A 25,799-nucleotide genomic window follows, 5' to 3' on the forward strand; every position below is an offset into this window, starting at 1 on the left:
GTGGTTTTCATAATTTTCTTGTTTTTTTTTTTTTTTCAGATATAAATACCACCTTCAAAGGGTGATTAACTGTAACTCCTTCTTTCCAATATGTTATCTCTGATTGGTGTGAGATGGCATCTCATTGTGGCTTTAACAATTTAAAAAAATTAGATTTAAGTATCAATCATATACTTGCTTCAAAAAAGTAACTGGATGCTTTCCACCATTTGGGATAGCACTGGTATTATCTGCTTTTTAAAGATTTAGAAAAAAATCCTCTGAACTACCTCAGAATGGTACTTTTGAGGAACAGTTAAGGCGCCTTCTTGGTAACTTTCTCATGAAAATAACATTTATATTTTCCTCCTTCTATGTAAGTTTTGCAAGTAATATTTTCCTATAATTTTATCCATTTCATTTAGGCTTTAAAATATATTTGCGTGGTTACACAAAGTAGCTTAGAATCCTCTTAATTTTCTCTCTAATTGGATCCTTATCTGTTATTTTATATGAGACTGGTGACTTTTTACATCAGCTTTTATAAGTAATTTTGTCCTTTCTAGTTTTTTACAGCTCTTTTCTTTATATTTCTAGTTTTATTTGTATCATTTATTGTTATATGCATTTAAGGCTCTGACTTTTCTATTCAGCTTTGTTTAAACTATATAACCTGCAAGTTCTGATAGGTAATATTTTCAATATTCCTGTTTTCAAAAGTCTACGATTTCATTTTATATTTCCCCTTTGAGCTAGGAGTCAGAATTTCTCCAGTAAAAGCAGCTTCTAGTATTCTGAGTTTGTTAGTTTTATCTCATTATAGTCAGAGAATATGTCCATATTGCTTCTACTTTTTGGAATTTGTTATTTTCTTTGTGGTTTAACACATGGTCAGCTTTTTTGTCACTGTTCTGTAGGTTCTTGAAGACTAGGTAAATTTTATGTTTTTATGATGTAGAGTTTAAAATAATGAAACCTACCATACTGTTATTTAAAATGGCTATATCCTTGTTTACTGTTTTGTCCACTTGATCTACCATGAACTGAAAGAGGTGAATTATTGTCTGTACAAGTAGTGTGTTTCTATTTTGCCTTTCCTCTTCTATAATTCATGCTTTATGAATGTGGCTATGTCACTTCCTGCATAAACATTCTTAACTATTCTGCCTTCCGTATGAATTATACTGTTTATACTGCTAAGGATTTTTTTTGTCTTATTGTAATGTTTTGGGACTGAATTATACCTTGCCTAATATTTAGACTACATATTCTGTTTTCTTTTTTTTGTTTTTGAGATGGAGTCTCACTCTGCTGCCCAGGCTGGAGTGCAATAGCACAATCTCAGTTCACTGTAACCTCCATCTCTTGAGTTCAAGTGATTCTCCCTGCCTCTGCCTCCCAAGTAGCTGAGGTTATAGGCATCTGCCACCATGCCCAGCTAATTTTTTGAATTTTTAGTAGAGATGGGGCTTTGCCATATTGGCCAGGCTGGTATCGAATTTCTGACCTCAGGCAATCTGCCTGCCTCATCCTCCCAAAGTCCTGGGATTACAGGAGTGAGCTACTGTACCCAGCTTCTGCTTTCTTTTGATTTGTAATTACTTGGCAAGTATTTGGCTGTAAAAAATGTTAAGCTCATTTTACACTTCATCTTAGTTATGCCATTATTTTATGTTTTCAGTAAACAATGTTTTAATATGTTGCATAGAAGACCTGTTTGTCTGTATATGTTTAGTTGAGTCTATTATTAATAGTAAAGCACTTGTTTATGCTGGCCCAAATTATTTGATAATAGTATAATTCATCCTAGTTAAAATATCAGTGTTATGCTTAACTGAGTTTGTAATAAGAAACCTTTACTTTTTTTTTTTCCCCTTTTTGAGATAGGGTCTTGCTCTGTTGCCCAAGCTGGAGTGCAATGGTGCAGCCATAGCTCACTGCAGCCTCAAATTCCTAGGTTCAGGTGATCCTCCCGCCTCAGCCTCCCAAATAGCTGTGACTCCAGGTATGCACTCCCGCTCCTGGTTAATATTTTTTACTTTTTATAAAAAAGACTGGGTCTCTATGTTTCCCAGATTGGTGTTGAACTCTTGACTTCAAGCCATGCTCCTGCTTCAGCCTCCCAAACTGCTAGGATTATAGGTATGAGCCTTCTTGACTGCCAAGAAACATTTTCATGTGGTCTTCATTTAAATTGGTCCTTCACAAAGAAAGCAATTTTATGCATTTAAATTTTTAACATTATCACTGCCTCATCACAAATGTATGTTCACACTAAAAGAACAGTGTCACTTTTACTCAATAAATCAACAGCAGGGATATTATAAAGAAATGTCTAGAAGGCACAGAACATCCTGGTTAAGAACAAGGGCTTTGAAAATAAAATGTCTGTGTCAGAATCTCAGCTGTGTCATTAATTACTTGGGTAACCTTAGGCGAGACATTTAACTTAGATTGAATTTCAGAAACTGTTAAAAAAAAAAATCAAATCATCCAACCTAAGGGTTTTTATAAGAAGACAGTATAACATAGTACCATAGTTCTAACACGTAAGGGTACATAAGTAATATTTGAAGGAGTATATAAAAAATATAATTTCTGAGCTTCAGATCCAAAAGTCAGATTCAGCAGAAGAAATTGAATTTCTAAAAAAGTTTATATGATTCTAATACTAATGATATGACATGACAGTTGGTGAAACTTAGGTTATGGAGCCAGATTCCTTGGGTTTGAATGGTGACTCTACCATTTGGCATGAATTTCAGTAAGCCATATAACTTCTCCATGTCTGTCTTCTTGTCAGAAAAAAAATTTAAATTAGTACAATGCCTGCAACATAGTCACATTCAACTAATGATATTGTTCAGAATTCAATAGATGGTATCCAAAAAAGTTAGAGTAAAAATTGCAATAAAATGCTTCTTTTGCTGAAGTAATATATGGTTTAAATAAATTAGTAATTTTAACCTTTCAGTGATCTTCCCACTCAGGCCATCCACAACCTCCAAAGAAACATCTCCTTGTGCCCAATTCAGACTCAGAAATTTATATTCCAAGTTCATTTGAAGCGGATATGCAGAAGGTACTAAACTAATATGTGGTCTGTTGACTAAGTAAAACATAGGAAGTTTTGAAGTGAGTGCATCATCAACACGTTGCTTTATAGCAATTTCTAAGCCTCTGGTATCATTGCAATTCCCATCACCTAGAAAGCAAAAACAAAACACTCAAGTTCAATATTAAAAGAACATTCCAAAACTAAAAATAAATGATTCCGAATCATCTAAAGCCCACATCTCTATTCTTTGTCTTACAACCAACGTTTCCTTTCCTGGTTCTACTCTCTTAGCATCTACTCCATATTCTTAACCAGAACCAGAATAAGGTAATAACAGATTTTCCATTTTAAAAAAAACTCTGATACAGAAAATAATGAAAAGTCCCTCTATTGAGTATTAGCAAAGAGCCACAGCTGATTCAGAAACTGGTACTTTAGTAACTGACTCAGAAAGAAATCTGGTACATCTGGATTTGTTGATTGCATTATACGCTGATTTCTTGCAAGGGCAGTCGACAAATCTGGATGAAAAATAATTCGTGAAAATGAGTTATTTTCAAACATCTAAGGGCCACAAATTACAAATTTTCCAATACCACAATACTTCAATTTCACAATGTAAAATAATTTAAAGAATGACCATTTCTGGTTAAAACTGTACCAATACCACAAGCTTTGAATTCTCAGTTATGATAATTATTGAAGGAGAGACCTCAAAAAGATGCAATGTTACTATTAAAAAACAGTGAGCTGCATCATACTTAACATGGAAGTTAGGAAGCAGTCATTCCTATTTAAAAAACAGTAATTCTAAACCAGATCTCTTTCTTCCTCAGAAGATCAGATGTTCTGGCATCAACAGAATCTTTGTAAACCACTGGACATATTTCACAAAGTTTTCTGTCCTTATCATTAAAATTGTTGAGATGGTTACTAGGGCCACATTATGACTATCTGGGCACTAGAAAATGATATAAAAAGGACATGTATCGCTTTTTACATCCTTTTTCTAAACACTTCCTTAAGTGTTTATCAAGAGTGACAAATGATCGAGACAAATCAAGAGTGACAAATGAAAACTAATCAAATAAAAAATATACTTGGGCACAGAAAAAAAGTTGGGAAAAAATAAGGTGTGAGGAATGGTTAATATATCTATAAAGAACAGTAGATAATAAGGATTAAAAAAACCTAATTATTTATTACACTTTGCTATTAAATGATGATAGTGGTTGTGCAAAAAAAAAAAAAAAAAAAAAAAAAAAAAAAAAATTGGAAAAAGGAAGGATAAAAACCCTGTAAGTCAAATTTTTCATGAAATGCTTTAAACATCAAATTGTTTACTTAGATGCCTGAATGGGAAGTATAAAACCTAATATAATAGAAAAAGCTTACAAATATTTTATTATAAATTTTACTTTTCCCTTCATTTACGTGTGCATTCATAATTTACTGTATCTGAGGTATGATTTTAATACATCTTGAGGCTGAATCTTGTTCCTAGAAAATACATCTCTAAAATTATATCATATAATTGAAAAATTTTGATTTGACTCATTCAAAATGATCTGAAATAACATGAAACTCCAAGGTTAAAGTCAAAGGTTAAGTCTAATCAAAGACTATAGAAGACCTGACCTGACAATAATTCACATATAAATAAAATCTATCATAAGCAGCAGCACGAAAAGTTATGAAAACTGGGTTTGCGTCCAGACTCTATCACTAAGCAAATTGACTGACTTTAGGCAAGTATTTTATTAACATTCTGAATGTGATCTGAAAAAGAAAAAAAGAAAGGACTGAATAACAGATTCTCTAAGGTTATCAACTGCTTCTTAAAAGTCAATGAACTGTATTTAAAATGGATTTCTTCACTAGGAAGGATTCTCTATACTCAATTATACAAATAAAATCAGTATATGAAAAGGACCTCTGGATGGAAATAACTTCTGGATAAACATTTCTGAAGTATTTTGGAAGAAAAGCCTAGATCCTATGTTTTAAATCTAAAAAGACCACCACCATAAAATGAAAAAATAAGTATCTACAGAAAAACCACAGCATCAAATTTGTTTCTGCAAACTTTTTGAAAAGTAAAGCTTTAAAATAATGTTGGGGTACAGAAAACAATTCCTCAAAATATGAACCTTCAGCATGCCGAGTGCTTTGAAAATTGAAAGGCCTCAGAAATAAGCTTCACAACCAAGGTTTTTCTCTGATCTTTCCCTCATTTCCCTGTGTCTCTGATCTTTCCCAAAGCAACAGAAGGAATGCTCTCTGGAATTTCCTTTTCCAGTTGGCTGGTCACTGCAACTTATGACACCTTTATCCCATAATCTCTGCCTTCCACCTTTGGGATCTATTCATTCTCCCTGATAATTTATCATGAAACCAACAGCTCTGCAAAACATGTCTGTGCTTTGACTTTAAATAAAGTTTCACATATGCAAAAACTAATTTTATACTGATAAGTAAAATACAGAGAATTTGCTTAGTGAGTGAGGCCAGGAGGTTTTGAAATCCCACTCACCCACAAGTATACTGCTGATGTAAACTGGCTGTATAAAATGACTCAGCAATGCTCCCTGTACACCAAGCACTTCCCATCTTGTCAATTTGTCACTTGAGGACATACTGCTTATTCTATTAACACCGTCTTTAGGACAGTAAACAGTCAGATAAATTTTGCCTTCAACAGCCACGTGGAGACACAGTTCTTCATTGGCTTCAAATGCAGATATAGAATGTGGATTAAGACGTCTAGAGAAAGAAAAGAAAGTTTCTTCCTTTAAAAAAACAAAGGTGACAGACCAAAATCTACCTGTACCTAAGAAATGTTCTCTAACACGTTTAACTTCCCAGTATACATTTAATTCCAGTAACAGAAACAGATACAACAAAGCAAAGTAGGAATGGACTGCCTTTATTCTATAATAGCAATTTAAAACAGAAATGAACCACATTTAGAGCGTCCAAGAGATATTTTTCATAGTATCACTTTATATCCCTTAAAATAAAAGAAACGCTAATTTTTATCCCTATCATAGTTTGTGAATTAGTTCCCTCCTCTGTATGAACATTTTTTAAAATTACAAAATGAAGACATGAAAAATAAAGAAACTTACTGTTTCTTTATGAGTCATCTTCAAAAAAGCAAAATTATTTTTCTTTAAGTTCTTTTCCTAGAGAACACTGACCTTATTTTCAACGGTGTTAACAGAGGGATTTTTATTAAAATATTACTCATGATTACCACTAGATGGTCAGACTTAAGGTGACTTTTACTGTCTTCTTTGTACTTGTTTATACTGTTTAAATGTTAGGCTACCTGATGATATTCATTCATCAAAGCAATATTGTGGCCACAGATTAATGTTTTTCTTAACTCTTGTATTTGTATGTGAACAGTGCATAAATGTGTACTTCCTAAGGTTTATGAGGTCTTAAAAGTAGAAAGAAGTAGATTTTTAAAAAAATAGCATAGCAAAAAATGTGGTGAAATACATGGGAGTTTTAAGTACAGGCTGAGTATTGCTTATCTAAAATGGTTGGAACCAGAAGTGTTTCAGATTTTTTTTTTCCACACTCTGAAATATTTGCTTTATATATACCAGTTGAACACAAATCCAATAATCTGAAATATGAAATGATCCAATGAAAATTTCCTTTGAGCGTCATATGTCAGTGCTCAAAAAGTTTCTGATTCTGGAGCAATTTCAATCTCAGACTTTTGGGAAGCTCAACCCGTAGAAGTAATAGATTAGACTGAGGAGAAGGGAACGAATTTGGGGTCTCCTGCATGCCACATATAACAACTCAAGGCTGAAGGGAAAACATGAGTAATTAGAATTTACATGTTCTATTTGCTATAGGATGTCAGAATGTTATATATAGCATGGCCATCCTACTTGCTTTGAAAAACAACTTCTAAAATACTTACAACTGTGACTTAATCTGGGCTGATCCTTTAGGCAACTGGTTCATGTAAAGACAAATGTTGATATTCTGTTTAAGAGTGAGTAGATTAGAAGTTGGTTCTGTACAGAATATTGATTTTTCCATCATAGCAGGATTTTTGCTGTAGAAGAGTAGAAGTTGTCTGTAAAAGTACCTAAAATAAATGTTATAACTTTGTCAAGTAATAAACTTTATAAAAGATGTATCTTAATGAGCATCATGTCCATTTGTGTCACTAGCAATGTCCCTGAATGTCAAAAGTTTTGACACAGGTAAGAACTCTAAATTAATCTTAGCTTTATTTAATGAAACATTAAACTTCTTGAAAGTCCCCAACTGGAGCCCAATCTGCCGTGTAAGACACCATTCCTTGAAACACCATTCCTTGTCTACTGCTCCACTTCCATTTCACATTTGAGTCTTCCAACTATCATATTCTGCAAAAGACTCATTTCTCTACTGATTCCTCCCTTCTTCCTCAGACAGTTCTGTTCCCAGCCTTCCAGATGAAGTGCCAACTTTTTGCCTTACTTCTATTTCCCCTTCCCTACCCAAACAATCACAAAAACCACAAAAACTGTGGTCCCTGCTCCTTAATGGGTTTAAAGAAAAAAAAAAAAAGAGCATAGGAACAATACAATGAACATCATAAGTTGTATTAAGAAATAAAGCAGATATAGTTAACAATAACTTATTGGTAAACAACTGAATGAGTGGAACTAGAATGCTCCTAACACAAAGAAATGAAAAATGACTGAGGAAAGGGATATCCCAATTACCCTGACTTGATCATTACACATTTAATGCTTGTATTAAATATTACATATACCTTATAAATATGTACAAGAATTATATATTCACAATAATTTAAAATTTTTAAATTAAAAATTTTTTTTAAAAAGGGAAAATCTGAAAGACTACAACTAATCAAGGACAAATACTATTTCGCTTATTTAATAAACCATGACTTTAAGATATACTCCCTTGAATTCCATTATCAGAAATAGGCAGTAAAAAATTAAGTACCAGTATATAAAAATGCCAAGCACAGGAATCAGTAACACAAAAGAGGTAGCTTTTAAAAAGGTCAAAGAATTCCATAAGCACTGAGAGTGGTGGAAGGCAATGAACTGCATTACCCTCACAGTCTTGCGGAATAACTTTTAAGATTATTGGATTCTTTCCTCATTATTAGAGATTGAAATTTATATTTTTACAGGTAAGAATGTCTAAATTTGTTTTAAAATACTCCAGTGAAGAAAACACCAACACAAAAAGTGAGAATGCAGCAGACATTTAACAAAGACAGCAGAATGCTAATATCTGTTGAAGCTGAATGAGAATTTGTTATCCTATTTTCATTTGTGTGTCTTTGAAAACATCCATAAGAAAAAGGTAAATAAAAAGTCAGTTTAATGCTTAAAAGAATCAAAATGAGTAAGATCTAGAAGCTGACAGCACAATGGGATTACAGGTGTGAGCTACCGTGCCCAGCTGATTGTAGGATTCTTAAAACTGAGTTCAGCTGCGCATGGTGGCTCATGCCTATAATCCCAGCAATTTGCGGGGTCGGGGCAGATGGATCACCTGAGATCAGGAGTTCCAAGACCAGCCTGACCGACATGGTGAAACCCCGTCTCTACCAAAATACAAAAAGTACTTGGGTGTGGTGCCGCATGCCTGTAATCCCAGCTATTTAGGAGGCTGGGACAGTAGAATCACTTGAACTCAAAAGGCAGAGGCTGCAGTAAGCCAAGATTGCACCACTGCACTCCAGCCTGGGCAATAAAAGTGAAACTCCTTGTAAAACACACACACACACACACACACACACGCTCACTCTCGCTCTCTCTCTCTCTCTTACTTCACAGGTCTTAATAATGGAAGCCACTAAAATCCAATGACTAGACATTGCAGTTACAAACATTCCAAAGGTGATGTGGAATCAATCCGATGACTTAGATAAGAAAATGTGACATCCTTGGCTCTATGATCAATAAAATTCATTTGTAAATGAAGATATTTACATGAAGTTACTTTGGGTTGACAGCATTCATATTTAATAACATTAATACATGTGTTGTCTTACCTAAGAAGAGACCTTCTTGCTGTAACAACAGCATGAGTATCATGCAATACTCTTCCATTTGGCTTAATGCCCTGGCTGTAATTGTATTCACCTGTGCCTATAGCTACAACCTCATGCTGTCCAGCTAAAAGAAAAAGGTAGATAGTAGCAGGTTAATTTAACCACTCTCCTCCCTATGTTCAACACTTACTTCTACCCCACCATTTTTTTTTTTTTTTGAGACAGAGTCTTGCTCTGTCACCCAAGCTGGAGTGCAGTGGCGTGATACTGACTCACTGCAACTTCTGCCTCCTGGGTTCAAGTGATTCTCCTGCCTCAGCCTCCTGAGTAGCTGGGATTACAGGCACACGCCACCATGCCTGGCTAATTTTTGTATTTTTAGTAGAGACAGTGTTTCACCATGTTGGTTATGCTGGTCTTGAACTCCTGACCTTGTGATCTGCACAGCCTCCCAAAGTGCTGGGATTACAGGCATGAGCCAACATGCCCAACAACACCATTTTTAATTTAGTAGAATATACTAAATGAAAATATAAAAAATAATTCCACAATTTAAAATAAGAATCTTAGTCTTCTAAGAAGCAAAATTAAAAAGTAGTATCTCAACAAAAAAGGCAGATGTTTTATAATACTTCATCTAAATTTTTACCACAATCAACAGAATTACCAAATGTCTTTAGCTTTCAAATATGGCTATTTCTTCTACACCTAGATGTATTTGATCTTTTTTAAAAAAATTATTTTACTTTAGGTTTTCGGGTACAAATGCAGGTCATGCAGGGTTGTTGCATAGGTGCATACTATATCTGGCATTTCTCCCCATGTTATCTCTTCCCACTCTCCACTGTCCTTCCCTTAGCTGCTCCCCAACTGCCCCCAGTGTGTGATGCTCCTATCCCTGAGTTCATATGCTCTCCTTATTTGACACCCGCCTATGAGTGAGAACATGCGATGTTTGGTTTTCTGTTCTTTTATCAGTTTGCTGAGAATGATGGTTTCCAGATTCATCCAAGTCCCTACAAAGGACACAAACTCATCGTTTTTTATGGCTGCGTAGTATTCCATAGTGTATATGTGCCACACTTTCTTTGTCCAGTCTATCATTGACAGGCATTTGGGTTGGTTCCAGGTCTTTGCTATTGTAAACAGGGCTGAAATGAACATAGGTGTGCATGTGTCTTTATAACAGAATAATTTATAGTTTTTTGGGTATATACCCAGTAATGGTATTGCTGGGTCAAATGGAATTTCTATTTCTAGATCCTTGAGAAATCGCTACACTGTCTTCCACAATGGTTGAACTAATTTATACTCCCATCAACTGTGTAAGTGTTCCTATTTCTCCACATCCTCTCCAGCATCTGTTGTCTCCAGATTTTTTAATGATCGCCATTCTAACTGGCATGAGACGGTATCTCAGTGTGGTTTTGATTTGCCTTTCTCTAATGACAAGTGATGATGAGCATTTTTCATATGTTTGTTGTCCTCATATATGTTTTTTTGAAAAGTGTTCATACCCTTTGCCCATTTTTGAATGTTTTTTTATTCTTATATATCTGTTTTAGATCTTTGTAGATTCTGGATATTAGCCCTTTGTCAGATGGGTAGACTGCAAAAATGTTTTCTCATTCTGTTGCTTGCCGGTTTGCTCTAATGATGGTTTCTTTTGCTGCACAGAAACTCTGAATTTTAATTTTAGATCCCATTTGTCTATCTTGGCTTTTGTTGCCATTGCTTTTGGTGTTTTAGTCATGAAGTTGTTGCCCATGCCTATGTCCTGGATAGTTTTGATCTTCTAAGACACTTCATTTGCCATTCTGCTTCTGTCTTAAATTATCTATATTTAATGCCTCCAATTTTTCTTAATCTACTCAAATGCTATAAACAAATTAGTTTCCTTCTCTGTTCTATTGAAGCTGCTCTCCTAAAAAACAAAACCTTTATGCTTTTTCCAGTAGCTTTGCTCCATCCACATTTTGCTGTGCCTTGCTTGAAATTTCCTGGAAATTCTATGCTCCAAAAATACACAATTCAAATTGGCAGTCTTTTTTCCTCTCACATTCTAAGTAGGCCTTTCCATCACCCAGTGACTAGTTCATTCTTTCTTCCCCTATGTTCCCCTTTGAATAACCTCCTCATTCTATTCTCTTACTTCAGGAAATCTTGATTTTTCATTTTTCAAAGTTCAGTTCTATATGGTTTGCAAATGTTTTCTTCTATTCCTTAGTTCTTCTATTCCAAAGTACAATCACAACTACCTAAAGGACTTTTACCATTAGGCTGGTGCAAAACTAATTGCAGTTGTTGTCATGTTTTGTTTTCTGCACCAACCTAATAATTCAGCAACAACTGGTGAGCTATTACCAAGTATTGGCACTAAAGTAGATGTTAGAAATAAAACATTGAAGGCCAGGCGCGGTGGCTCAAGCCTGTAATCCCAGCACTTTGGGAGGCCGAGGCGGGTGGATCACGAGGTCAAGAGATCGAGACCATCCAGGCCAACATGGTGAAACCCCGTCTCTATTAAAAATACAAAAAAATTAGCTGAGCATGGTGGCGTGTGCCTGTAATCCCAGCTACTCAGGAGGCTGAGGCAGGAGAATTGCCTGAACCCAGGAGGCGGAGGTTGCGGTGAGCCGAGATCACGCCATTGCGCTCCAGCCTGGGTAACAAGAGTGAAACTCCGTCTCAAAAAAAAAAAAGAAATAAAATATTGAGCAAGACATACCTTCGTGAGGTTTCCAGCAGAGAAGACAGAAAAAAGACTAAACAAACCCTGTAGTGTGGTAAGTGCTCTGAAGGAAACAATTAGGGAGTTCATGTGAAGATAATGAGAGAAAAGCTTATCTCATGCAGACAAGTTGCAGAATCCCTCCCTAACAGCTGAAATTTAACTTTCAGCACCAGTGAGACAAAGTATTCTTCTAGTCAAAAGAAGTAACATATGCACAACACCCTGGGCAAAGACAGAAGTAGAGCTGATCTAGTAAGTGGGGTGAAGGGAATGGTGTAAGATGAAGTTGGGAGAAAGAGGTGTTATATATTATGCTGAAAAATTTATGAGAAAGCTACTGAAGTAAAAACCATCTTGGGTTGTTACATTTCCTTTCTACAAAGTAAAAAAAAAAAATCTACAAAATAAAAAGACAACTAAGGAATAGAAGAAAACATTTGCAAACCATATCCCCAATAAAGGGTTAATATCCAAAGTACCTAAGTAACTCTCACAACTGAATAGTAAAAGAGAAGTAACTTGATTTAAACATGGGAAAAGAACCTGAAAAGACATTTTCTTTTACAGAAGACACAGAACAGGTATATGAAAAGGTCTCAACATCACTAATCATCAGAGAAATGCAAATCAAAATCACAATGTGATATTCTCACCCCGGTTAGGATGGCTATTATAAAGAAGTCAAAACTAAGTTTTTATGAGGATATAAAGAACCTAAATTTGGCAGAAATATAAATTTTTGGCAGAACTGTAAATTTTTACAGGCATTGTGGAAAACTATGGAGATTCCTCAACAAAATAAAAATATGACTTGCCATATAATCCAGCAATCTCACTTCTGAGTATATATCCAAAAGAAGTGAAATTAAGATCCAAAGAGATATCTACACTCCCATGTTCACTGTAGCATTATTTTTAAAAGATACAAAAACAACCCAAATGTCTCAATACGTGAATAAAGAAACTGTGACATATATATAAAATGAAATATTTTTCACCTCCCAAAAGAAGAAAATTCGCCATTTTCAACAATACGAATAAACCTGGAGAACATTACGTTAAGTGAAGTAAGCCAGACACAGAAAGATAAACACTGCATGATCTCACTTGTGTGGGATCTAAAAAGATTGGACTCATAAAAACAGAGCAGAATGGTGGTTATTAGTGGTTAGAAAGTAAGGTAAATGGGAAGACACTGATCAAAGGTTACAAACTTGGAGATGTAAAATAAATAACTGAGACCTAATATAGAGCATGAAGGATACAGTTAATGTATTATATATTTGAAATTTGTTGTCAATATTGCAGGGGGTGGGTAGGGTAGAGGGCAGGTAGACAAGGAGGATATTGTGGTAGAAAAAAACAAGGTGTGGTAAACTGTGTTTAATGTTTCTAGAAGGTCAAATAGATAAGAGTTAACCAAAAGAAGGAATTTATCAAGATGTAAGAAGGAATGGAATCAGAATTTAAGTGAAAGAATTAGCCTATAGGAGGAGTGATGCTTCCTCTATTGTCACAGTAGGGAAGACAGATACAAGTGCAGTAAAGTATACATATTTGGTGGCAGGGGAGAGAAGGACATTTAGATTTGATAGCTGTTTATAGACCCAATTAAAACTGTAAGGTGATTTTTTTTTTTAAATGGGGGAAAATGGCAGATAGGAGACAGGACTAACATGCAGCTCCCACTTGGAAGAACAGAATAGCTTGTGGAGACTCACATCATGAACTTTTGCTCCAAGAACCACTGCAGGAACATACCAGGAAGACCAAAAAATTCACAGACCCTTTGAAAGCAGCAGCTTGCCACTGCAAACTCTGTGAGATAGCTGGAAAACTATGAGTTCCCAAAGCAGTGGGGGAGAGGGGGAAGTCTACCTTCGAATACACATCCCTACTGGAGAACCTAAAACTCCAGATCACAGGAGAAGGACTTAACCTTACCTAGAGATCAAATGAATTTAGGGAGCCAAGAAAAATAGAAGACAAACAGTGGGAAGAACCCTGTAGGCACTCCCAGTCCCTGCCCATGAATGTCACCCCTGGCTTTATCGCACAGGGATCCTTGGGTAAGGCAACCAGTGGAACTGCGGAGGGACCACAGGCTAAAGGAAGTGTCTAGCTGAAGTTTTTAATAATTTTAACTGAGCACAAATTTTCCTGAGCAGAATCCAAGGTGGGAGGATGAACAGCTGGCTTTCCCCAACTTCCCTGGTAACATGTATGACACAGCAGAGGCAGCCATAATCCCCCTAAAACATAACTCCATTGGCCTGAGAACCATCCTGCCATCCCCCACAGTGGCCACAGCACAAGAAGAGTCTGAGCTCAGACCCTCCTAACCCTGCTCCCACTTGATAGTTTTTCTCTACGTGTCCTGGTAGCTGAAGACAAAAGACACTCTTGGGAACTCTATGTCCCCACCCATTGCCAGAAAAAACTGAATATTTATCCTGGCTAAGATAGGGCAAGCTTATATACCCCCCATTCTCCTACCACAGCTGATGTTCTCTTGAAAGTGCCACCTCTTGGCCAGGCGTGGTGGCTCAAGCCTGTAATCCCAGCACTTTGGGAGGCCGAGGCGTGTGGATCACAAGGTCAAGAGATCGAGACCATTCTGGTCAACATGGTGAAACCCCGTCTCTACTAAAAATACGAAAAATTAGCTGGGCATGGTGGCGCATGCCTGTAATCCCAGCTACTCAGGAGGCTGAGGCAGGAGAATTGCCTGAACCCAGGAGGCGGAGGTTGCGGTGGGCCAAGATCGCGCCATTGCACTCCAGACTGGGTAACAAGAGCGAAACTCCATCTCAAAAAAAAAAAAAAAAAAAAAAAAAAAAAAAAAAAAAGAAAGTGCCACCTCTTGGCTGGAGGCCAATCAACTCAAGCCTTAACAGCAACTCATAACAGAACCACCCTGTTCCATGACATAGAAGTACAAAAGATCATTCAAGTTTACTGTGAACACCTTCACATACACAAATTAGAAAACTTAGAAGAGATGGATAAATTCCTGGAAATATATAACCCTCCTAGATTAAACCAGGAAGAAATAGAAACTCTGAACAGATCAATAACAAGCAGTAATAAAAAAATGCCAACCAAAAAAGTCTACAACCAGATTGCAGTTGAATTCTATCAGATATTCAGAGAAGAACTGGTATGAATTTTACTGAAACCATTCAAAAAGATAGAGAAAGAAGAAATTCTCCTTAAAACATTCTATGTAGCCAGTATCACCCTAATACCAAAACCAGCAGAAGCCATTTAAAAAAAGAAAACTAAAGACCAATATCCTTGGATGAACACAGATGCAAAAATCCTCAACAAAATACTAGCTAGCTGAATCCAGCAGCATAAAAAGATAACACAACATGATTAACTGGGTTTCATACCAGGGATGTAGAAATGGTTTAACATACCCAAGTCAATAAATGCGATACACCACATGAACAGAATTAAAAACAAAAATTATGTGATTATCTCTAATAGACACAGAAAAAGCATTTGACAAAATCCAGCATCTCTTTAAGATGAAAACCCTCAGCAAAATTGGCATGGAAAGGATATACCTTAAGGTAATAAAAGCTATCTATGACTAACACACAGCCAACATTTTACTGAAATGGGAAAAGCTGAAAGTATTCCCCCGAGAAAGAACTGGAACAAGACAAGGATGTCTGCTCTCACCATTTCTTTCTTTCTTTTTTTTTTTTTTTTTGAGGCGGAGTTTCACTCTTGTTACCCAGGCTGGAGTGCAATGGCACGATCTTGGCTCACCGCAAACTCCCCCTCCTAGGTTCAGGCAATTCTCCTGCCTCAGCCTCCTGAGTAGCTGGGATTACAGGCATGTGCCACCATGCCCAGCTATTTTTTTGTATTTTTAGTAAAGACGGGGTTTCAGCATGTTGACCAGGATGGTCTCGATCTCTTGACCTCGTGATCCACCCGCCTTGGCCTCCCAAAGTGCTGGGATTACAGGCTTGAGCCACCGCGCCCGGCCCTGCTCTCACCATTTCTATTCAACACAGTACTAGAAGTCCCAGCCTCAGAGCAATCAGACAAGAGACAGAAATAAAGAACGTCCAAAATAGTAAAGAGGGAGTCAAACTGTCACTGCTTACCGATTAAATGATTGTATACCTAGAAAAACCTAAAGACTCATGTATACCTTAGAAAAACCTAAAAACCCAAAAGCTGCTAGATCTGATAAATAAAATTCAGTAAAGTTTCAGGATACAAAATCAATGTACAAAAATCAGGAGCTCTGCTATACACCAGCAGTGACCAAGCTGAGAATCAAATCAAGAACTATACCCCCTTTACAACAGCTGCCAAAAAAATTTTTTTTTTTTTTTTTTTTTTTTTTTTAGGAATATACCTTGCCAAGGACGTGAAAGATCTCTATAAGGGAAACAACAATACACTGCTGAAAGAAATCATAGATGACAGAAACAAATGGAAACACATCCTATGCTCATGGATGGGTAGAATCTATATTGTGAAAATCACCAAACTGTTTCTACAGATACAGTGCAATTCCCATCAAAATACCATCACTGTTCTTCACAGAACTAGAACAAAATTCCTAAAATTCATATTGAACCAAAAAAGAGCCTAAGTCAGACTCATCAAAAAGAACAAATCCAGAGGCATCACATTACCAGACTTCAAACTATATACTACAAGGCTGCAGTTATCAAAACAGCATGGTATTGGTATAAAACTAGGCACACAGACTAATGGAACAGAATAGAGAACCCAGAAATAAAGCCAAATATTTAAGAGTCAACTGACCTTCGACATAGCAAACAAATACACAAAGTGGGGAAAGAACACCCTATTCAACAAATAATGCTGAGATAATTGGCAAGCCACATGTAGAACACTAAAACTGGATCCTCATTGCTCACCTTACACAAAAATCAATTCAAGATGGATCAAAGACTTAAGTCTAAGACATTAAACCATAAAAATTCTAGAAGATAACATTGGAAAAAATGTCTTCTACATTTCGGCTTAGGCAAAGAGTTCATGACCAAGAACCCAAAAACAAATGCAACAAAAACAAAGATAAATAGATGGGACTTAAACTAAAATGCTTCTGCACAGCAAAAGAAATAGCAGAGTAATCAGACAACTCATAGAGTGGGAGAAAATCTTTGCAAACTATGCATCTGACAAAGAACTAATATACAGAATCTACAAGTAACTCAAATCGGCAAGGAAAAAAAACCAAATAATCTCAATAGACAATTCTCAAAAGAAGATATAAAATGGCCAAAAAAACATGAAAAAATGCTCAACATTACTAATTATCAGAGAAATGCAAATCAAAACCACTATGCAATATCACCTTACTCCTGCAAGACTGGTCATAATTTAAAAATTAAAATAATAATGGATGTTTATGTGGATGTAGTTTAAAGGGAATTTACACTTTTACACTGCTGGTGGGTGTAAACTAGTATAATCACTATGGAAAACAGTATGGAGACTCCTTAAAGAACTAAAACCAGAATTATCATTTGATCCAGCAATCCCACTACTGAGTATGCAGAGGAAAAAACGTCCTTTATATGAAAAATACACTTGCACAAGCATGTTTATAGCAGTACAATTTGTAATTGCAATGATATGGAACCAACCCAAATGCTCATCAATCAATGAGTGAATAAAGAAATTGTGGTGTGTGCGTGTGTGCACACACACACACACACACACACCCCAGGAATAATACTTAGCTCTAAAAAGGAATGAAATAATGGCATTTGCAGCAACCTGGACAGAGCTGGGGACCATTATTCTAAGGGAAGTAACTGAGGAATGGAAAATCAAACATCTTATGTTCTCACAAGTGGGAGCTTAGCCAGGAAGGTACAAAGGGTTAAGAATTATATAATGGACTCTGGGGACTTGGGGGGAAGGATAGTATGGGGTGAGGGATAAAAGACTACACACTGGGTACAATATAGACTGCTTGGATCATGGGTGCACCAAAATCTCAGAAATCACCGCTAAAGAACTTATCCACATAACCAAACACCACCTGTTCCCAAAAACTATTGAAAATTAAAAACAAAAACAAAAACAAAAACAAAAAAACAAAAAAAAAACCACAGTAAGACAAAGTTTCTAATCATACATCTTAAGTATGTACTGATGGTGTGAGTTATTCCAGGAATGTTCATTTGATTTCACTCAGGCTTTTCCTTCTTATATTCACACTCATATTATCTAAAACTACATTTATTGTTCTTATCCATGCTCTTCTCCAATCAGCCTCACACTAGCTTCTAGATTCCATGTGGATGAGGAAATATGATTATCCTCTGTCAACTTTAAATGTTGGTATTATTTTTTATTCATGTCACTTCCTCTATCATTTACTTACTTTTACCTTATCAAACACATTTTTTAAAAAAATATATTTTTCCCTTTCCATCTCAACTCTAATGTAGGTACTCCATTACAACCACATAATTGCAATTCCATAATTCAGGTTCAATCCCTGCAATCTTTTAAAAAGTTGTCAATTACTGTTTAAACATTAATTTATCTTAATTATTACAAATGAAATTAGGCCTTTTACTAAATGCCAAGTACTATGCTAAATACCTTATTGACATTATCATATCTACTCCTAACAACTCTTTGAAGTTGGGTTGTTATTGTTTCTATTATATCTATTTTTAAGAAATGAGAAAAAAATTAAAGCACAGAGATGTTAAGTATATAGTTTCCCCAAAGTAATTTAAGTAGCAGAGCTGAGTCTGATTAATGCTCCCAACAATTATAGCCCATTGTCTATCATTGCTTGAAATCACAGCTTTGATTGATCTTATTAAATTTAACTTTTGACTGGTTTGTAAGTCACTCCACAATCTGACTGCATTTTGTATTACTCTTGTACATAGACTAATCTGTACTAGCAATAAATTTAACTCATTGCCCCATAAAGAGTTTTCCTACCACTGCTTCCCTCATTCCTTTCTCTCTGCAAAAATGTCTTCCTTTCTGCTATTTATCCAAATTTTATCAACTCCTAAAAAGTTACAGCTTAAGTCTCGCCTATTACAAAATATTTTAAACCCTATCATTTCTTTCCTATCTATGAATTTAAGTCACACATTTTTCGCATTATGGAAAATAACTTTTTATCATCTTAGACTTTCAACTAGTATATATATTTACTCTGCCCACTTAGATCATAACTCCTTAATAGGAACCAAATCTCAAATTGTTTCTATGTAATTTATATTTAATTCAGAGATGAATATAAGACTCACATGGTTTCAATTAATGATAAACTCAGAACATTAAAGGGTTAACAAAAGAACACAGAATCACAACATTACGTCCACAGAAATAAGATTTCCATATTTCAGTCTTTTTTTACTGGAAAACAAAGAAAAGATGCTATTCTTAATGTTGTTATTGAGGACTAGATTTCAGGAAGGTAGTAGTGCCAGCAGGGCTAAGGTTTAAAATGTTAGGACTTTTTCCATTTTGCAGTTCACCATTGGGTCCTGGTCAGTGTGCTTTATCTCTACTTTGGAGAATCTTTGTGTTTAATGACCCATACTCACTAGAAAAAGTCATTTCAAATCAATGCAACACCACTGCAAACAGGGGCAAAGATAGTTAACAAAAATATTATTATTAGATTATTACAATATTAGTTTTTCTAACACATCCCAAATATTTGGACTTACCTCTTTCAATTATAAAAGCAGCCAATGAATTGCTGTATTTCAGGCATTCTGAATGATTAGAAATTAGTTGATTAAATGTTTCCTTAACGATCTGTGAAATCTTTGCATACTGAATATATCTCCCTTCTAGAAAAAAATCAAAATGTGAATTTCAAGAACATTGTGCTCTTCCCAGAGCTGTCTTACTATTCTTATTATAAATTTACAATCAAATTAATAATTTACAGGCAACTGTCAACAAATTTGTAGTTTAGGTCATGACTGAGATTTCAAAGTATTCAATTCTAAAAGAACACAAGTTATTCAGCATTTTGGATAACTTACAAAAAGATGTGTATTACATACTAGTAGACTAATGGTTTGTATCTGTAGATTTTGTCTGATGAAATATTCAAAAGTCATACAGGATACAAGATAATTCTTTGTTGTACAGGACTGTGCAACACTTTGCAAGATGACCAGCACCCCACTGAATGCCCTAATGACAACCAAAATACATTCTCTTGTTTGTCCCACTGAGAATTGCTAAAACCCACTAAGCATTTAGATTCTTGACATAGTTCCAGGTCCTCACTAAAAAAGATACAGATTGTGAAAGAGGAGGAAGCTAGTTCTAAGTAACCTAGGGTTACCATACAATAGTTTATAACCGAGAACATACATCAAAAGTTATCTATGGATTCTTTGTTAAAAACATGACAGAGCTTGATTCTAGAGTAGGGCCCTGGAAATCTGTGCTATATATGTGTGTGTGTGTGTGTGTATGTGTGTGTGTGCATATATGTACATATATATGTATATATATAAAATATATATGTAATTGTGTATCTCATAAAGAATCACTGTTTTAGAGAATGAGAAGTTACAGAATCACTTAATATAGTGTTTCTCCAAGTTTGGTTGTAAACCACTGATACTTCCTGGTGTTTCACTGTGGCTGCTGGTGGTCTAGTAAGAGATTTAAAGTCCATTTAGTACTTTCAGAGGTGTAAAAAAGCAACAAAATTTTCTTCTCATGCATTGCATATATTTGAAATGTATAATTTCTACAGAAATCTTGTTACTTGCTTAATAGTCATTATATTCTAAAAGGTACATAAATGTTAAAAGTACATTATTCTCAGCTAGCATTCCACTAACTGGACACACCTCATTTCAGTCCATTTATATGTTTTTGTTTATATTAAACTTGCATTTAAAAAATATTACTAATATTCTTCTTGGCAAAATAGGTAAATTTATATTATCCAAAAGAACAGTCACAAAGTTCATTACAAAATGAAGCTCTGAGAGAAAGCAGAGCAAACTGCTGGCTCTGTTTATCACGGAAAACTTAAGATACAGGGAGAAGCAGTTTACACGATTTTTTGAAATTTAATGTTTTAAAGAATAGAAACATGGCATACATTCAAATGTTTCCCTCTTCAGATGCAACCAATACTAGAAGTTTCTTACGGGCATTTTGAGAAACAATCCACAAATATAAACATACATATAACTTAAATAAAAACTAGAAATGCTAAACCCTACTTTTTACATTTACTTTGTCTTGGACATCAAAGGCAGACATTAGTATTAGTTCATTCTTTCTAAATGGTCCCATTGAATGAAAATACCACATTTTAATCATGTCTTACATATAATTAAGCAGTTATTTTGTGTGATGATACAGGTTTAAAAAGTACACTGCAATTAGTGATGACAGGACAAAAATTATATATGTGGCATGAAAAACCTTTTTTTTTTTTGAGACAGGGTCTCACACTGTTGCACAGGCTAGAATGTAGAGGCACAATCATGACTCACAGAAGCCTTAACCTCCTCAGCTCAAGCAATCCTTCCACCTCAGCCTCTTGAGTAGCTGGGACTACTCCCAAAGTGCTGGGATTATAGGAGTGAACCACAGCTCCTGACCAATGATAAAATGTTTTGCTATGGATGATCATAACATTTGACAATCAGCAACACACCAATATACTTCTTGGTCATAGTTTAGTTGAAATAAATAAATATTGTGAATACAATTAAAGCTTTTTTACTAAATGTATCTTACTGTGTATGTGATGGAATCGGAGCAAATACATACTGTTTCCCTACAAATGTGTGCTGGCTGTTGAGGGAATGAAACAGTCTTACAAATTATTAGAGGTCAGGGATGAGATAGAAACATGGCACATATAATGCTAGATAACACTGTTTCTTTGACATCGAGTTGCTAATTTCAAGTAACAGTATTATGAGTAGCCTGAACTTATCTTCAGAGATATATCATTATTTTTAATGAAGATATGGTCCAGTTAAAAACATATAGCAAACTAGGCTGGTGTGGCAGTGGGTCTGTAATCCCAGCACTTTGGGAGGCTGAGGTGAGCAGACTGCCTGAGGTCAGAGTTTGGGACCAGCCTGGTCGACACAGTGAAATCCCATCTCTACTAAAAATACAAAAATTAGCCAGGCGTGGTGGGCACCTGTAGTCCAGCTACTTGGGAGCCTGAGGCAGGAGAATCCCTTGAACTCGGGAGGCAGAGGTTGCAGTGAGCTGAGATCATGCCACTGCACTCCAGCCTGGATGACAAGAGCAAAACTCTGTCTTTAAGAAAAAAAACATATATATATATATATATATATATATATATATATATATGAGAGAGAGAGAGAGAGAGAGAGAGAGAGAGAGAGAGAGGGAGAGGGAGAGCACATGTGCGCGCACCCACGAACACAAAACAGTAGTGTAGTGACTACCTTTATAACTGGCCCAACAAGAGGTGTTCAGGAGACTTGAGAGTCTCAATTCTGTTTTCTTCAAAAGCTGTAACAGCCAATACTTGTTTTTCCTCATATAGTTAAAGAATAGGTGCTCTTGCGGCAAGACTACTGCTGGCCAGTTGTATTCTTGCAGGAAGTAAAACTAGCCTTGCTAAGTAATCTACTGTCTTGGTGTGGATTTTTCCCGATGTTATAAACCTGTTTCCAACAAATTTGAGGGCTTGTCTGGGATTCTGTTTCCCCTCTGAGGTAGTCCTTGGTCCTCTCTTGTGGGGAGGCACCCCTCCGCCCTATTTGTGGTGGCCTCGGGGGAGAGAGCCAGGACTTAACCAGTGTGAGGAATCAACCTGGATTCTCAGCACACAGCAACACAGAGGAAAGAGATTCCAGACCATGGTGACCAGGGGCCTCAGTCAGGCAACCTTGCGCACAAGCCAAGGTAAGAAATGTTGCAAAGAAGCAACAAATTACTTCCTTGGTGGTCAACTTCTGGAGGGTGAAGTGTGTGTGAATGTGGTGTTGTTGCGTGAATGGTGACAAGTCCTACTGCTGGGGGGCAGCCAAGGAGGACTGCATGAATAAGAGTTTAAGGGACCCTCGGAAGGGAGAAGGGAGTAAACAGGTCAACCTCACAGGGCAGTAAAGGCAAGAAATTCCTAGCTTGAGGAGTTGAGTCTTCCATAAATTTAAAGTTTTTACAATGGAATAGGCAAGAGATTCCCAGTTTGGGTGGGGCTGAGTCTTCCATAAAAGGAACAGGCAATTGATTTCCAGCTTGGGGGGTTGAGTTTTCCATAAAAACAGAATAGATGAGAGATTACCAGCTTCGGTGGTTGAGTTGAAGAGGAAGACCCAGGCATCTCAGATCAACTTCCCCTTTTCATATGCAATTCCTGAGACTGTAAACCGAAACCCTTTTCATACATAAAGCTATAAATCTAAGATTCTTCCACGTGTAACACCTAAAGTATAAGCCTATACAAAGGCAGAATCTTCTTTTGTTAGGTGAGCTGGGTTTTGGACAGATTACCACCCAAGGCTCCTGCCCGAATAAACCCTCCTTCCTCCTGTATTCGGTGTCTGAGATCCCTTTCCCACAGTCGCTCCTGCTACACTTTTAGTGCATTGGCTGGGAAGTGAGTTTTGGATAGCAGATGGCAGGGAAAAGTCTCTTAGGTGGTTTGCCTAGCCCTGTGGCGCATCCCTGCAGGGGGACTCCTGCTCGCTGGGGTGACGCATACTGAGAGCACTCCTGGGCAGGTATTTGCCTCGTGGAAAAGTCTCGCCAGAGCGGAGCAGGGAGGCCCTGCAGTGTGGATCCACCCAGTGGGAGGCTGAACACCAAGGAGGAACGAGTATTGGGGAAGCCTGGACCACTGAATTTGTTAAGATTGAACCTGGGAAAGTAGCCCACCCCATTTTGGGTGGAAGCATGGCCTGATCACCCATGGGTGCCAGATTGGCAGTTTTGAAGGTAGCTCTCTAACTAACCCTGTAAGCTTTTTGCTTATGGTTTTGAATTGGAAGGAGAACAATTGGATGTATGTAAGTGTGTAGATGTGTCCAACCAGACTCATCAGTCATAAAAGGTATCAGGCCCATTAGGAAGGGCCTTATGTGTTGAGCAATTTGTAAGAATTAGAGACAGCCACATAAGGCTGAGTGAAGAAAAGGCAGCTCTCTCTGTAACTAACCTTGGAAGCTTTTTGCTTATTTTTTTGAATTGGAAGGAGAGCAATTGGATGTGTGTCTGTGTGTGTAAATGTGTCCAACCGGACTCATCCATCATAAAAAGTATCAGCCCATTAAGAAGGGCCTCACATGTGGAGCAATTTGTAGGAATTAGAGACAGCCACATAAGGCTGAATGAAGAAGCCTCTGGGTATTGTAAAAGGATTGAAGTGAATGTAAATCAGAGAGTGCTCTGTGCTGCATCTTGCTAGGTGGGAATGGCTGTGAGTGAATTAACACTCTCCTAACTGTGGGAATCATTTCTTTGATGTGTTAATATGGGTCACTCCCATAGCAAGCCCACCCCTTTAGAAACCATGCTGAAAAATTTCAAGAAGGAATTTAGTGGGAATTATAAAGTAACTATGACACTAGAGAAATTAAGAGTTTTATGTAGGGAAGATTGGCCAGCATTTAGGGTATTCTGGCCCCGAGAGGGGACCCTAGACAGGTCCCTTGTCTCCAAAGTAAGGCATGAGGTTACATACGGCGAGCTAGAACACCTTAATCAGAGCTAGAACACCTTAATCAATTTCCATACAAAGACTCCTGGTTGTAGTTAGTGTTAAACCCTCTGAAGTGGCTAAGAGAGCAGGCAGTGACTGTTTTAGTAGCCAAGGGACAGACTGCTAGAAACCACCATCCCCCTCACCACCGAGAAACGTGGAATCCCAAGTCCAGACAAATTCAGCGGCAGAAGCAGGCAGGATTTGCATGCATGAATACTTCAGTTATTGGAAATAGCTAACCAGGTGTTTGTAAACCAAGGGGCGGTAAGCCAGAGGGAAAATCATAGGGAAAGGGAACGCCAGGCTCAAGGGAAGGCTGACTTGATAGCTGCTGCTATGAGATGAATGCCCCAAAGAGCATGGAGAAAGGCGGATTCCTGGAAAGCCCCACAGTCCACCCGCCCATGCCTGCAATGCAATCAGTGTGCATTTTGTCAAGAAATAAGATATTGGAAGAAAAAAAAAATGTCCACAGTTAATGGGAGAACAGGGTGATCCTAAGCACGAGGATCCAGATAAAAGTGAAGAGGCTCTGTTCAACCTAATGGAAGGGCCACTGGACTAAAAGTCAGGGGGACCGCACTCGTATGCCCTCAAAGAGCCCATGGTCCAGACAACAGCCCTGTAACTCCCCATGGAAAAAACAGAACCAATGTTGTTAGAGCTATTAAGGTGTTAAGAGAACAGATTTTCTTGTACTTAATGTACTTCCCCTGCCCCACTTCTCTGACAAAACCTGTTGTGCAAATCAAGGACCGCTATCCCATTCCACAAAAGAGACTCCCTGCAGCTAAAATGGCCTCCATTGGGGATTATCCAGGTTCTCATTGTCCCTTGGGAAGGAAGGTGGAGAATTCCTAGCCAGAAGCAGAAGACTGATAATATTGCCCAGGCCCATGCAGGGCTTGCGTGGCTTTGCACCCAACTCCTACATGCAGTTGGGATTATTGCCAGCAGAGGATAGTTGGTTCATTTAATTGGACTTAAAGAATACCTCCTTAGCACTGGACTGGCCTCCGAGGATCAAAATCTATTTGCATTTCAATGGGTGAAACCCAGAAGCAGGTGTAACCACTCAATACACCTGGACCCAGCTTCCCAGGGGCTCAAAAACTCTTTCATCATCTTCGGTGAGGCATCAGTCCGTGACCATCCCCCAGAAGCTTCTTGCTTGCAAGCTGCCCCCATATGCTGATAACCTTCTATTGGGACACCCCACTGCAGTCGGGTGTGCAAACAAATGCCTTATTTCGGCACC

General features: G+C 37.1%; 1 protein-coding gene across 3 annotated transcripts in view; it reads right to left on the reverse strand.

The window, feature by feature from the left end:
* Window positions 1–25,799, reverse strand: part of ADAD1 (adenosine deaminase domain containing 1) — a 73,150-nt gene that overhangs the window by 22,725 nt on the left and 24,626 nt on the right. For 2 of the 3 annotated variants that reach the window (XM_003936235.4, XM_010346724.3), the window contains 5 exons: window positions 19,536–19,661; window positions 9,087–9,210; window positions 6,981–7,151; window positions 5,571–5,800; window positions 2,947–3,184 (listed from right to left, as the gene is read on the reverse strand). In XM_003936235.4, coding sequence (XP_003936284.1) covers window positions 2,947–3,184; window positions 5,571–5,800; window positions 6,981–7,151; window positions 9,087–9,210; window positions 19,536–19,661 — 889 coding nt within the window. The remainder of the gene's footprint in view (window positions 1–2,946; window positions 3,185–5,570; window positions 5,801–6,980; window positions 7,152–9,086; window positions 9,211–19,535; window positions 19,662–25,799) is intronic. The other variant, XM_003936234.3, reaches the window with a different exon arrangement.

This window comes from Saimiri boliviensis, chromosome 3 (genome assembly GCF_048565385.1).
Source record: "Saimiri boliviensis isolate mSaiBol1 chromosome 3, mSaiBol1.pri, whole genome shotgun sequence".
Classification (NCBI taxonomy): Eukaryota; Metazoa; Chordata; class Mammalia; order Primates; family Cebidae; genus Saimiri; species Saimiri boliviensis.